This window comes from Thunnus albacares, chromosome 5, assembly GCF_914725855.1.
Source record: "Thunnus albacares chromosome 5, fThuAlb1.1, whole genome shotgun sequence".
In the NCBI taxonomy this organism is placed as follows: Eukaryota; Metazoa; Chordata; class Actinopteri; order Scombriformes; family Scombridae; genus Thunnus; species Thunnus albacares.
The window spans coordinates 20,944,885-20,960,933 of NC_058110.1; the positions used below are offsets into that span (position 1 = coordinate 20,944,885).

At 38.7% G+C, this 16,049-nt stretch overlaps 1 protein-coding gene across 1 annotated transcript in view; it reads right to left on the bottom strand.

The window, feature by feature from the left end:
* Window positions 1-598: 598 nt before the first annotated feature.
* opn7b (opsin 7, group member b) overlaps window positions 599-16,049 on the bottom strand; it is a 66,922-nt gene continuing 51,471 nt past the window's right edge. Inside the window, exons 2-6 of the mRNA XM_044350361.1 lie at window positions 15,427-15,514; window positions 15,163-15,325; window positions 14,323-14,450; window positions 1,237-1,571; window positions 599-1,139 (exon numbers count right to left, since the gene is read on the bottom strand). Of these exons, the coding sequence (XP_044206296.1) occupies window positions 639-1,139; window positions 1,237-1,571; window positions 14,323-14,450; window positions 15,163-15,325; window positions 15,427-15,514 (1,215 nt within the window). The 3' untranslated portion in view covers window positions 599-638. The remainder of the gene's footprint in view (window positions 1,140-1,236; window positions 1,572-14,322; window positions 14,451-15,162; window positions 15,326-15,426; window positions 15,515-16,049) is intronic.

The following is a 16,049-nucleotide window of genomic DNA, read 5'->3' on the forward strand; positions in this document are numbered from 1 at the left end:
TACTAAGTGTTATAGATTTAGATTGATTACCCAAAATCTTCTCCTTTTACAGTATAATTCAGCCATGCCTCCTGTCCTGGACTCAGCTGATTAGACAAAATTGACATTGGCAACTCCTCTCTGCAGAGAGATCAATACAACACCCCATGGGTAAAATGTGGGACCTCCATGTTCATTTTGACATTTGTAACAATGTTACAACAATTGTAATCCCTCTAAGTCCAGCTTGATTTACATCATGACTTCATGGATTCTCAGTCTTATTTGCTTAATGTTGATCAATCAAAGTGATCAGATAGTTATTGATGCATGTTAATTTGACCTGATGAAATATCAGTGCGCACATCTGTGGTTGCATGTTGGTTGGTGACTCACTTATCCTCCTGTATCGGCTTTTAACTTTGTGGTCATGTATATTTTGGCAGTATCACATATTTGAGGCATGAGGCAAGTTCTTAGTCTTTAAACTTTGACCTTCACAATTCCAACATTATTTTCCTTCATTAATCTTTTAGTTTTTTATTACGTTTTCCCTTTTCCCTGACTTGCAGTTAATGTCTTTCAACCTTCTATCTTGCCATCTTCTTCTCTTTTCCACTTCGTTTGCTCACTTTGACACTGTCTGGCTGAGTTTGAATTTAGAGGAAGTCGCTCTGCAACTCGTTGGAGAGCTGACTGACAGCCACCTCACTATGGTGTGATCCTTTAAGTATCCTGGCAGTCTGCTGGGGGCTATAGTCTGTAAAGTTTTCTCTGGTGCCAGCAACTGCTTCAGGGCATGGACAGTGTCTGCAGGTACCGTGATTCTCCGGTAGCCCATTTGACAATCTTGTAGAGTTGCAGTCTTCTTTGTGGTGAGGTTGCCTGCAAGTTCCCTTCTGTGTGGAGCTGCGTTGACACATACATCCACAGAGTGTCCTTTTGCACTGGGCCACATCCCGACAGAGGAACTTGCGGAAGTTGGGCTTGAAGACCAGATAGACAATAGGGTTGTAAAGGGTGGAGGACTTGGCAAACATAGCTGCCAGAGCAAAAGCCATGGGGGGAACAGTTGCTGGGTTACCAAACGCTGCCCACATGGACACAATAGCATATGGACTCCATGCTGTCAGGAAACCGATGCAAACTGCCACAGAAAGCTGAAAAGAAGCACAACATCCAAAAAACATTCATCATGTAAACACAGTAAATAATATGTGGTCAAAGTAACCTTGTAAACTGAGCCAGCGCATTTACCTTAATAATAAGTGCATGTGCATTGGTGATCTTGTTCTGTGGGGACATGTGCTGCTGCACAGCCTGGCGGGAGCCCCGGACAGTCAGCAGGATGAATGTGTAGGACAGGAAGATGACAGTGCAGGGCACAATGTAGCAGCAGAAGAAGAGGCAGATGATGTAGCTCATAGCTGCGGAGTTTTGGCTGGGTGCATGCCAGTTGATGCAGCATGCTGTGCCGTAAGGCTCAGCCCCGTATTCTCCCCAACCTGACAGGGGACCTACAGCAAACACTCCAGCGTAGCACCAGACCCCGGCAACCAGCAGACAGGCATGGCAGTAAGAAAACTTGTTACCTGAGGAGAAGCGTAATAGGGCAGAGACAGAGGAAGGAGAATTGGGGGAGTGATTACTGACAGATGAGGACATAGAGGAAGGATATAGAAACAACAGCATAGCAACAATATGCTACTGAAGCATATTGAGTCTGGTTACCGGATGCTGAAAACAGGCAATGAGTGAGGAGGAGAGAGAGGAAGACAGAAGGAGGAGGAAGTAAAGAAATATCATCCAATAAGAGATGAACAACTTAAAATGAGTTTCCGTTAAGACGGACTAGTAGATTTGACAAGGAAAATTATATATATTCTGCAAATAATATCATGTGATATTATTTATGGTATTAAAGCATTTAGTGTGTGTATTTTGACCTCAGGTATATTAGGATAAGCGAGCACATGGCCCACATGAATGCACATGTGAAGGTAGCAATGTTCATAAAGCCAGAGACCCAAATATAAATATTATTCTGTGTGTAAGGAGAGTAGCTGCGCAGCATGTTTGCTTAGAGGCCAAAGTATATGAGAAAAACCATTTGAAAAGCTACACAGCTGTAGCTGTAACAATTGACTCCACTAAACCTTTTACTCCATGACATTGTGACATAAACAAATCTAAAGTTGATTTTTGTGATAGTTTTGGTATTTTATTTGTATCAGAAGCTAAGTAGCTGTATTAATGATGCATTAGTGTTTACGATTAGCATGATTAGTGGTGGATCACTCGCCTCTCATTACTCATGTGCCACAGTGTGAATAAGGAGATCTACAGGAAACACTGAATTAGCCCTCTAACTGTTGACTGTAATTGATTTAGACGATTGCTTCTTCACTGTGGAATCAGTGTGGAGGAGAACACAGGGAACCTTATCTGCGGCACCACACAGCCTCTTCAGCTGGATGTCAGCCCCTCTTACAGTTCAAACTGAGGGTGGGGGTTGGTGATTAAGCCCTGTGGCAGACACTGAACTGTGTGGTGCTAAGGAAGGAGGCTGGTTAGCCATTACAGATGGCTTTTATCTGATGTGCAGCATCCTTTCACCGATCAAACTCTCCAGCTATCTGAGTGGCACATGAAGGATTCAACCTGAGCACTTTTGACATGCAGAGCTGAGCTCAATTTCTAACAAAAGCTGTCAAACATGTTCTCTCACATTTTAAATGGGATGCAGCAATCCGGTGTTTTCTCCCCTGATACCGATTTAAGGATGGGTTCACAATTTTTCATGTCCGTCCTAAAACAATATTCTGGTGTCCAAATTAACATTGAACATTATTCAAATAATTCCTCCTGTTCATACTGGCCATCAAGAGATCCTTTCCAAATGCACATCCAAGTATTGGGGGACAAAATCCACAGTCCTCCTTCAGTGCCATACCGATACCGACAACCGCTCTCTTTTTCCCAAACTTTAAATCTGGATGAACCAGGCCTGATACCAACCGGTCCATCCCTAATTTTAAATCTTTGAAGATGTGTCAGATTGTGTAGGTGAATGGAGAAACATTTGATAGCTTATTTTTTTACAGTGCACTTGATCTTAGCTATATTAAGGTTTTAGTGATATATTTGGTTCCTATCGAACAAAAAGAAACCAGTCAGTCCATGAATCAGTATTAAATGGAAATGCTGTCATATCATATACTGCCATATATCGTGAGAGATTGTGATTGAGATCTATTTAAGGTCAGTGTTGCCTGAAAGGCCTAAATTCTCACAGCCAGTACCACTTAACATCAATACAGATATCCCACATTGATTCTGTTGTCAGTTATCTTTAACTGTAAAGATATTCCCCAGCTCTCCTCCTCATTCTCTGCTATTCACACCCCATCTTTTTCTTTTCATTAGACCCTCTTATTAAGAGAACCGTGGGGGGATGAGTAGGAAGAGGTGAGAGAACGTGTTTGACTCATCCACCTCGAGTCTTTAGTTTGATTGACTTCGATCCAATGTTCACAAGTTCATCAGCAGTCATCAGTGGCTGTAGATTAAACCAAATGGGAAGCACTAAATCCATGCTCTTCTTTGAGATCAACAAGTAGGGGTTATTTTGTGTGTCAGCAGGGATCCAATCAGACCAACAAAACCCACATGAGGAAGGTACTGCAGCTATGGCAAACCACTAATAAAAGAGAGAAAGAAAGAAGCCTTCCAAATGCTCCATCTCTTCTGCCACCACTGTATGTGTTCAGTGTATCAGTTGCACCTGGCATGTTCTATAATGCCTTGCCCAAGGACATTTCAGCAGGAATATGGCAGATATCCAGTGACGTGAGCTGTAACAATGAGGCCAGCCTGACATAATCTATGAAAAAGTGTTGTAAGAATGATTTTAAACAAGCAAGAGATCAGTATTAACATGAATAGCATTTCTACCTGTGCAGACACACCTGTCCTATACCCATTAAAATTAAATCTAAAATTTAAGACTGATTAGCGAGGAAGTGAGGTGGGTAGATGTAAAGATTTAAACTCTCTGCAGATCTTGTTTTTTTCTTCTCATTTTGTGGTTGTGATATTCAGACTGAATGTGATGAATGTGGAACAGAAATCTCTGTAGAAATAATTTTACATATCATCAGTTCTATGAAGAAATTTGACTCCATGCTCTAAATAATAATCCCAGCTGGATATATTTCTTTTTACATAGTCAGTGTTTTTTTTAACATGTTTTCAAAGCTGTGTCAAAACTACAGAATTTCATATTTGAAAAAAGTAAGCATTTCTAATTCTGATTTCAGTGAGTCACAAAATTTACACACACATCCAATCCAAATAAACCTCAGATTATTGTCCCTTGACAACTGATACAGAGTAGCCCATGTTGAATTTAATGGGTTAATCTCTCCATAATAACTCTACATGTGGAAACTGAACCTTGTGTTCGGCAGCCCATAAATGTTATCATAGTTTTTGATCTCTGTCCCTCAGAAACCCAATCCTCTGACATTTTTGCTGTAATTATATAAACACAGTTCCTATGCTACACATTTCTTTTGTCATGCTTTTTGCAAAGCACGTCCATGGAACATGGCTTGAAACTTCTCCACAAACCCACTCTGCAGAGGGAAACATATTTGGTCATTGTCAGACCTCTTATTCACAAGACAATAAGCTCCACTTATAGACGTAAAGAAAGTAGTAGCAGTGGCAATTTAGGCCTTTACACATGGTTGTAGACATTTTGATGTCCTGTTCTACAGGAAAAGAAAGTAATAGCAGCTGCAATTTTAACACTTATAGTACCTGCAGGCAGTGGCAGCTGCTGCTGTGACTATTATTTTCCTTGCCTGTTGATGACCTATCAGCATGTCTGTATCAGGTCTAACTTCCTGCTGATGGTGTTAGTTTTCTTGCTAATAGGTGGCACAAGTTGGTCTGAAACTACTGTTGCTGCAGCTCTACAAATATTGTCTACAGTAGGTGTGGTTTCGGGTGTGGTTGATAGCGGAGCTGTCTACTAGAGTGCATAAGCTAGTTTAGAAACAGAGGGGCAGCATGGCTAAACAGTGTGTCGGTAAGCAGCGTACATTTGTTCAAGGTTCCTTCTGGTCTCATAAAGGCATAATTATTTGTGCATATTTGCATTTCAAACAGTTTTATTTGTGAGGCTTGTCGTCTCTGGGGTTTTACAATCTGTGTTATAGACTGTGTTCCTCTGGAAAACAGACAAGGGGAGCTCTTTAAAAACACAGTCTTGACTTCAATTATACTGTGTCTATTAGCAGCAATCGTTAAATCTACTGAAGTCTGGAATAGACCTCTAATTCGATTCGGAAGCTGCTAATCAGTGCACCAATTTTTGAAAGCCCATGTGAAGTTGAATGTTGACAAATTAATTAGTTCAGTTGTGAGACCTATGGGATACTCACTGTCCATCAGATCTACACAATCTCCAGCTGTGTTTATAACTCATTTAGGCTGCCAACACCACATTTCTTATGCTCTCTGCTACATGTTACTAGTTCTTGCTTGACAAAATCTACCTTCCTTTCTTCTGTTTCCCTATTATAGCAATCATACTTTGTTAGGGCATCTTTTATCTTGTGTATTAGGCATCCCATTGACACAGTATTGATACAATATGTGTCAGATTGGCTCTGTTCTATGTACCCCTGTGGTGTGTATGGGCGAGTGCGAGTGTGTCAAGCATATAAATGGGAACATCCCTGGATTGTGCACAACAGGATCCAGATTCCTGGAGTGCAGAATCTGTACTGCGAAGTACAACTGTGCATCCATTTATAGATTACGGACAAGTGAATCTGTATGAAATTAAATTATATACGGTTTCTGTCAATTACTTCCAATTCATAAGAATTGCATGTGAGATGTATCTAAATTAATTATGATTCAATATTATGAATTGTGGCTCAGTGGTGCTGTGACAAGTTATCACATTTTCACAGAAAGACAAAAAAATATGTAATGATAGTTTAATGAGCAAATTAGGAGTGACTGATGAGTCTTGGGATAAAAATCATTCTGAATTGAATTAACCTCCTGCAAAATTGATGTAGAAACTTATAGTTACTGGGATGAAAGCATGAAATGAAAGGTTTAATAATTTGCATTGTAACAATATATTTAAAAAAAGATATAGACCCCAACTCAACCGTCTGTGCTGCTCAGGAGATTTGGCTTAAACACGGGCAATCATATAAATAAATCCTCATTGGGCTCAGTGGCTAAAAGATGAATTATCCTCATTAGAAATTTGCTGCTTGAAGAGTTGGCAGTCATACCAATGCACACTGAAAGAACTGCACAAGGACTGAAAGATGGATGACTCAATGTTTAGTGAAACTATCTGATAAATGAAATGTCACAGTTTTTTACTACAGTTGCAACGTGGCCATAATAATATGTGTAATCTGCTGCCTGTTTAATCAATATAGAGAAAGTTACAGTATAATAATAATAATAAATAAAAGGTTACAGTATGTATTGCACAAATGAAATCACCTTACTTTTTCCACTCCTGAAATCTTAAGACTTATTTTACTTTAGAGTCATGCAGTATTTCACTTCTGTGCAGAGATTTTTTGTCAGCTCCTTATAGTTCCGTTTGCTGTCAGATAATGAACTTGGTAACTATGGCTCCCAGAGGCCATCGGATTAAAAATGAGTGGGACTAAGACTTGCAGAATGAGAGAGTGCTAAATCTCAGTATTAGAGAGGGCATTACATTAATCTAATAGTAATTAGTCAATAATTAGCTGACCCCTTAATGCACTTGACTAACATCAGAATTTATTTGCATGATAACTCTAAAATCTTCACTGGATGTCGCAGATAATCAACATGAAGTCTAAAAACATTCTTATCTACAGTACAGGGTAGGTATGAATGTTTGTAGGTAACTTGATATCAAGAGTGTAGGTTTGGTTTTAAAATTGGAGGGACATTTTTTTCAGATGGCTAAAATAATAGTGTATGTGTATTTGATCTGTATCACTCTTCTCTTTCATAGGCACATGTGCTCACTAAGTGTGTGCCTGAATACGAATATGTTATCTGGAAAAGCGCAAATAGTGGGTTTAGATTCTCGACCTCTCTGACTCCACTACTACTGCTGCTGTCGGGCTGCTGCTAGTCAACAATGTGTAACACACAGCTTGAAGTTGAGGGTTGCCAATTCATCAGGTTGAATATCCCCCATCCCCCACCTTGATATTGGAAGGGACATGTGCCTACCGTCCATACTCAAATCTATGCCCGTACTTGATATGTTATCTACAACATGATGTGAACACTTAATGAAAGAGAAACAACATTCAACTTCCTTTATATTGTATGGTAGATACGACAGTAGTTGTCATGATTTTTGGGATGATTTTACAGTCTTTTGAACCACAGCATTTGCATTTTGGGCACATTTGCTATGGCCTCTTTGGAGTTCTGCTAGTTGTCTCGTGTTTCCTTGATACTATCACTGTGCTGGTTGCCAGGCCACTTTATTTCAGCTTATACCATGGTCTGAGTGAATACTCTTTTCGGATTGGCCAGCAGGTTTGCGTTAAAACTATTTATTGCACACGCAGTTTAATCACAGTTCTAAATTCATCCGCTACCCAACCTGTAACCATAGCAACATTAAAGAGCACAGCTGTCAAAGCTTACTCGTTATGAAGTTCTGAAGAATGGGATGCAGCCAAGAAAAAGAAATGGAGAAGAAAGAAACCAAGCAAAAAATGGACTGACGTCTGAAGAGCTTAAAATGATACAAAAAAGGCAACAAAAGGGGCAGTTAATATACTGAGAGACTTTCTCTACCAAAAAGAAAAAAAAAAAAAGAACACTGATTTGGAGACATAATCTGCGGTTATGCTTAATGACACCTTATGTGAAGCGAACATAGTGTGGCACGTTGTCATGACAACTGTAAGCTCTTGCTTCATGACCTTTCGATTTTGAGTGCATAGCTTTTCTTTCTTTTCAGAAAAAAATTTGCGAATGCTTTTATTTTATATTGTTGGCAAATGACCGTGGTATAAGCAAGATAATCAACTTGTAGGTGTGCGTTACACGGTTTTAAGGCACTTTGCCTCTGCGAAGTGTCTTAAAACCGCTTAACGCACACTTACTCGTTGATTATCCGTTACTTATTTGCAAATGCAACTAATTAACATTCCACCTAGAATAACCAGGCTTTGCTTTAAATTGTGACTTAAGAGAATTCTATAATTTTTCTAGTCCCTTTTATTGGCATTTTATCAGAGTCTTCTAACTTGTGGATCTTTGCAATGTGGGAGAAATCGTGAGCAAACCCACACAACCAGGAGGAGACCATGGAAACCCCACACAGAGTGAGGTTCAAACACAGGTCCTTCCTGCTGCCAGGCAACAACTCTGACTCACGACTGAGGCTATGTCTGAAATCACTCCCTTGTTCACTCATTCACTACTCCCTATAAAATAGACACTCAGTAGTTTACTCAATAATGAGCAGCAAATTGAGATTTTGGAGACTCACTAATCATAACACACACAACAGTAATTTTTACATCTTCTGTTGGCAGAAAGTAGTGTACATGCGACACTACTTTTTTTGATTAATTGTGGAATTATTTACGGTACAGACTCAAATAAAAGATAGAAGGTAAATATAGTGCTGTCGTGAATAGGGAATGATTTCAGACACTGCCCGAGTAACCATGCTGCATTTTAAGCATTTAAGCAAGTTCATTATTGAACTTGGAAATAGCTTCACAAAATAATTACAACTCAAGGTCCACTTAGCCTTTCCAGGGATTTTAACCATATCACAAGGTCTTCATCAGCAGATGGAGTTTGCTCAGTTGTCATGGAGTTGGAAATATTGATATGCAAGCTCAGTAGCTGCTTTGATTTTGTCTATACGGTAGCACTTATTGGACTTCTTGGCTGTGTTTACTTATAAATTAAACATGATGAAACTGACTGTGCATGACAACAGACTCATCTCCATGAAAATTTTGTGAACTCATTTTCAGGGTGTCTACATGTCGCAGCAAGTTAAGACTTTTTAATGCCATTGTTTAATTAAATTTTAGGCCAATTTTGCAATAAAAACAAACATCAAATGTGAAAACATAGGCATACTCTTCTGAGTAAATACATATATCGTCAGTTCGAAATTATAAGTTAGGGAAATGACAATAACCGGTTGAGTTAAAGGCCTAATATGTAACTTTTCCATATTAAAATGTCTAAAAACGATTAGACCTATCTTATATATTTTGTTGAGTTGTGTACTTGCATTATTCCAAATGTTTCCAACAATGTTCAAACCCAGAAAAATCAGTAATTTTAATCAAGGTAACGGTCCGTTTCATTTGGTTACCTATCAACGGCCTCATCTCCCCCTTCTGTGTGCACCAGCATTGTGGTCCTCCGCCAGAAGCTGTCATAAATTTACTGATTTTTAACGTCAAACTGTTTCATTCAGTGTTTTTACTGGTTTAATCACTGGGTCCGTTTGTTTTGGAGAAAAGGAGACCTCTGCGCATAATTTGACTCCCAGTAAAAATCTCCTGAATGATGAAAACCGAAGGAATCCTAACCCGGAGAAATATTTAACATCTTCCCAATCAGAACTTAAGCCTCCTGTTGTCCTCAGGTCAAATTTGACCCGTGTTGAAATATTTTCATCAGAGATATGGATTTTTTTCATCTAATTGCTTGAAAATCACATGGATGGTTCCATACCACATACTTTGCAAGTAAAAGTAATTCATTGAATTTTGGGTGTTTTATTAAAATTTATAGCATGTGTGGACTTTTCTCCTCCCAAGTCAAAATTGACCCGGTAGGACAAAAGTTGCATGGTCGATGGGAAGACAACAGGAGGGTTAAGACTACTTTTTAAGGACCTGTAGCCACCTTGCATTTGATGAACACCCTGTAATGTCTTAGTGGACACTTAATATGTCTTGGGCAGATCAGTTAGCTATCCGATCTCCAAAAGGCTAAGTGTAAATGCATCCAAGAAGCATTTGAGATATTTAAGGTATTTGATTTGAGTTATCCTTGACATAGGCTGTATTTATCTCTGTTTTTCTTTTCTATGATGATTGATCTGTAAACTGCTAAACAGCTTCCCTTAAACTCCACTGGATTATAATAAAAACTCTTTCTCCTTGACATCACTTTAACCTGTGTGCATGGTTGCTATTTAATGCTTTGAAAAAGAATTTTGATTGTATGGCTAACTCAAGTGTACTTGGCACCTGAATGTCAACTGTAGACTTTGACACCATTATCTCTGCTGGGTGAGAGTGAATATTTCATGAATGAGTCAACATGTGCTGTAAATCAAAGCAGAAAAGTGTTTCATGCTTGGGTTTTGAATGTCGTTCTAATACATGTCTTTGCCTTCTGTAAAGCACTTTGAATTGCTTATGTGTTTGAGAGGTGCTGTATAAATAAAGCTGCTTAGTGATTGTGTTTTATTCAGCTGAATACATGTGCATTTTCTTGTTATAATGGCAATAAATACTCATTATAACAAGAAAGGTGTTAGAATTATTTGACTGTATGTGTATCTCAAAAGAACTGCAATGTTGCTGCTGCTGAAATGGATGCATGTGAATGTTTGAATGAATTGATTTAGTCTTATTTTCTTTTAGGGCTAACACATAATGAAATTAAGCTCTCACTAAGCATCCTAGATGGGATGGACAAGAAAATTGTCAACTCTGTGTCTGATATTGGATTCTCATTCTAGATGGGTTTCTGAAAGCCCATGGGATGTGCTTGTCACAATACAAGCACCTACTATTATGAAAAAAACGTTATCATTGTGACGAGAAAGTTTTCTTGTTAGAGAAAAATGTAGTGTATATTTATTACTAAGGGTGGTAGTTCTGAATTCACATTTGGAACCTTTTAGTTGTGCAAGTACCAAAAAAAAAAAAACCCAACCTACAACCTGTATACAGTCCGTCAAGTATTTTTAATAGGATGTCTTTGTCTGCTAAAGATGGATGGCGTGTCTCAAAATATTTATTGAGCTTATTTGGCACCATTACTGAAACTGTCTGCTATTGCCTGCAGACAAGATGTGGTACAACTAGAATTTCCTATCCACAAAAAGCAGTAAGGCAAGAAACTGTTGACGACTAAGATTTTTTTTTGAAATTTTGTGTAAGATGAGTGATTAACAAAGACAACAACAAAATAAAACCCATATATGACACGGGACAGTACAAATGGTGGAAGCAACAGAATCAGTAGTAACCCAATAACCCAAACAAAACAACAGCATGAACAATAAATAAATAAATAAAAAAAATAAATAAAATTCTGGCTTAATGCTAGATGCATGAGTGTGTGTGTTCCTGTGTGTGTGTGTGTGTGTGTGTATGTAAGGTAGGGTGACCAGATGACGGGGAGTTGATGGTGGGTGTGGTCACGTGGCCACAGTGGGTGTGGCCTCCAGTACATTACATTCAGTGTCAACAAACAGTAAAACACGTTGGAGTCAAAACTCAACACTAAAATGTATTATTTTTGTTCATGAAGTCAACTGTCCATCATTAGGAAAAAAGAACGCAGTGACTGTGTTGTATGTAACTGTGTGTAAATCATTATCCGTTACATAAAATTCATTTTATTCTATTCATTTTATCAGGATGGTTTAATTTCCCAATGTCATAGCTATGCATTGCCTCTACGCGTAGCTGGTTATCGATTTGCTGCACTACTGAACACGGCTAAAAAAAACTACAACAGCCATAATTAATGTAGGTTATGGACGTAATAGTGCCCATCCCATAATGTTTTATTAGAGGTGTTTGAGCAGTCAACCGTAGGGTTTATAACAGTATTAAAGTCTCCAGCAATTATAATGTGTGTTGATTCATTCCACTGGGAAAAAACGTGGGTCATCATTATTTGGTCCATAGATATTAGCAAATGTGAATTTTGTGTTATTTATAGATTCATTGATGATGATATATCTTCCCTCTGGATCGATAACAGATGTGTTATGAATGAAGGGTTTTTTTTTTTTGTTAAGATTGAGACGCCTCTCTGTTAACTATTGTATGTTGAAGAAAATATCTGAAATTGTTTAGGTTGGAAATATTGTAAATATTGTAGAAAATGCCTGAGTGAGTGAGAGAGAGATCTGCAGTTGTCAACATGAACCCTTCATGATCATACATAGAACATATACAAATGAAAGTTAACACACATAAAGCTACGATGAGGTGAGAAGAAAAATGAGAAAGAAAAAATGGAAAGAGCTAGCGGGGTCATTAGCGAATGCATTAGCAGTATGCTGCTCAGGGAGGCAGGGATATCAGTAGGAATTATTTAGCTGTCACAGTAATGTACTATGTTCAAGTCTGTTCAGAAGAGCCATGATATTGCTTTGGAGTTGTGAAATAACTGTCCATGATTATACAGTTTGTCAACCACAAGGATCACGTGTTTGTTGTTTTTTCTGTTCTCCTTTAGGGTGGGCTACAGTACTTTTTGTCTCATTTATTTCTCATGGGTATTAATCATTTAGTCGAAAATTGTGCCCATCAGTTCTTTTACTTTGTTTTTGTCTTTTGTTGAAAGTGTTCAAATTTGGCAACTATGGGTCGGGTTCTCTGTTTGTGTGCCAAGACAGTGAACTCTGTGAAAAGCTTTCATCTTTGACAATGTCTGGCAGTATTTTGAGATGAGTTGTCATAAAGTCTTTGATAAGAGATTCTGGTTTGTCCTGTGTTTTTTCAGGGATGCCTGAGAAGATGAGATTGTCTCACATGATGAAGGTTTGTATGTTCAAAATTGTCTCTTTCAGTTATTTGTTTTCTTCAGTGACCGTTTGCATTTGTTTGTTGAGTGATTTGACAGAGGACTGCAATTCCTGGTTTGATTTCAGTAGTGTTGTGATATTTCTTTGGGCAAATTCTAGACTGGAGTGTGAATCTTTTATTTCTTTGTGTAGTGGAATGAGGAACTCTAATTTTCTGTTAATGCTGAGAGGATACTGACCTCAATTTCTGTAGTTCCCAGATCATCTGTATCAGTGGATGAGTCCATTTTCTTCCGTTTGTTTGGGTTGTTGGAGCTGTGTTGTGTGGAAATATTGATCGAGGAAGGCTTCTAGGTCTGTTATTTCTTCCTCTATGATATTGATCTGATCTGTGTTTATGGCAGTAGTTGGTATGTATGTGTTTCCTGATCGGATGTTATGTAGTAGTTACTTAGAAAGAAGTTTTGTGGAGTTTACAATAGTTTGTTGCTAGTGACAGGGTGTCGCCATGTTGGATCTCGCTTCTGTGAGCAAATCTTGCGATACATCAGAGTACCATCCCCCCGACAGAGTGAGAATGACCACCATGACGACTAAGATTTCTTTTCTTTCAGCTCTTTTTACAGTTACAAATCTTTATATCAGTCACTATTTCTGACTGCTATGTATCTGGAAAACTAATGTGCAGGAAAATATAACAATTGACAAGCATCAGCCACCACGTCGTTACATCTTAGCTGCGGCATAACTACACATTTACCATATTTACCACATATGTGGTTAATGTAAATGTTGTCTTGTGTTTTCATATTGTGAAATGCTATTACAACCGTACAGTGGAACCCTTCTTCTTCCTTCGTATAGGCACCCCATACTGTGGCACCTACTTTGGGAACCAATGACTGAAGTCTGCAGTCTTTAGTCTGTACACGTTTACAGGGTTACAGTATATTTATGGCTGAAGGAAATGACTCAGTGCTCATTTACTCAGCTATTCTGTAAAATGAACGACACAAATTGAAATTCATTAGTAAACACTGACAGTAGCGATGCAGTCAAAACATACAGCTGGGGAATCATGCTATTCCAATAATTGAATGATTTGTTATGTTTTCAAACATAAAAAAACACAGCAGGGGAGTACATAAATAAGGGAAGGGAGTGCATTAAAGGGCCTTATAAACATATCCTTATTTACATATCCTGCAGTTTAAAGAGGTTAGAACATGGCCTTGAACATTACCATTATTGCAACATGGCCACTTTTACTTTGTAACAAGCCCTTGAGGTACTGGCCTTACTACATTAATATTTCTCTTATCAGATTCAAGGTATTTGGCTTCAGGGGAGGGCAAGAATCTAAATTTCAACAAGATGATCAATACGGGTAAAGCGCACCTTCTGCTTAGTCAATATAAAAAAATTAATATTACTAACACTTTTAGCCCTGTTTTAAAATAGTCTTGTTTTTCTGTGATGATGGTAGTTTTAAATGGAATTACAAAGTAAAACATACAAACTGGTGGTCTTACCATGGTTTGGGCAGCAAACTTTGAGCCAGCAGACACAGGAGAGCACTGTGAGGTTGGTCAGACTGCACAGGCCGAACAAAACGCCACAGAAGGCGTAGACAGTACAGGTCGTTTTGTTAAATAGCCACCTGAACAGAGACAGAAAAAGACAAGGGAATATTGATTATTGACTGACATCCCGGTATCAGGCCAGGAGTTGTCTGCAAAATCCTACACAACTACACACCCAGTAGATGAAACAGGTAATACATTTTCTGGCCTTCCCCTGGGTTTTATACAACTGCAGTGAACAATGATGCATTTTGACCCAATCATGGCACATGTGACAGCTATCAGCTGTACATGCTCAGGGGATTAGAGCTGCAAGTAGGGAAGGCCACGGGATGAAGCAGAGGATGTACTGTATGAGACTGTTATGTGTTGCAACATTTCACTGACTGTTTTGAAAGCTTTTTTTTTATCTGTATTTTATCTGTGATAGAGACAATATCCTCTTCTATAGGATTTTAGAAATACTGATGTCATGGGCCCACAATCCAAATGCTGAATCCCTTTAAAATGTCATTATTTATTTTTTACCTAAAACAGTTAAATTTAGAATCTATTAAGTCTGAAGGTTATCAGCCTTAAAGAATCCACTATTGCCGGCTCAAGTTGTTAAGGCCTCCAAACTCCCAGTAACAATGAGGGCATAACTTCAGTATGCTCAGAAGCTACAGTCCTGCTTCTCTGACTCTTTTTCATTCTCTTTGCCTTCTCTCCTCGTCCCTCAGGGACATACTGAATGTGACGTAATAGATGAAAGGAGAGAGAGAAGTGGGGATTTGAATGGTCACTCACATGTGAGCGTAGGCTGAAGGGATAGCAAGTGGGAACAGGGTGATGGTCATGCTCAGGTCACTGATGGCGAGGTTAACCACAAAGAACTCTGCTGGCTTCAAGGAGGACTTCTTTCTATAGGCCACGAACAGCAAGATCCCGTTCCCCAGCACCGACAGCACACCTGGAAACAGAGTTGCAGGGTATATCAGGGCTGTTGGAATATAATACACATTTATACAGTTAAATGGTGTAAACGTAGGAAAAAAAACCCCCCAAACATACCAAAAATGGTATAGAGAGTTCCCATGAGGAAGTCATTGTCTTTCGATATTCTGGACACGAGCAGAAACGTTTCGGAGGCATTTCCCATCTAGAACAAAAATGGAAGAACAGACACATAGGGAAAAAGACAGGGGAAGATAAATCTTTCAGCTTTGTTTTTGCCCTCTGGCAATTTACAAAAACAAGGGAAAACAACTTTATTACGAATTTAAATCTTGATACCTGAGATAGGACAAAACATGAAGCGACTTGTGGATTAGACCACAACCACTGTTACAATGCCCTAAAACCAAGTTGCAATTTTAAACACAGTTTAGCTTCACTTCACTTCTCCCACTCTCAACAATTAGTAATGTTTTGAACAAGAGGCCAAACCAGATTCATACAGTCTCAGAAAGCCTCTTGTGGTACACATCTGTGCTAATGTAAGCCATTACACCTATATATTTCTCACTACTACATACAACTAGAGAAAATTCATAATAACCTGTATCACAACACATCACGGAAACATGTATTTGCTTCAAAATGGTTTTGAAAGTGTGTTTAACACTCCTTCTGTCCCTCGTTAGCTCTGCCACACATTTTCTGCGTAAGTGGTGACATAATGAACCATGAAGGGC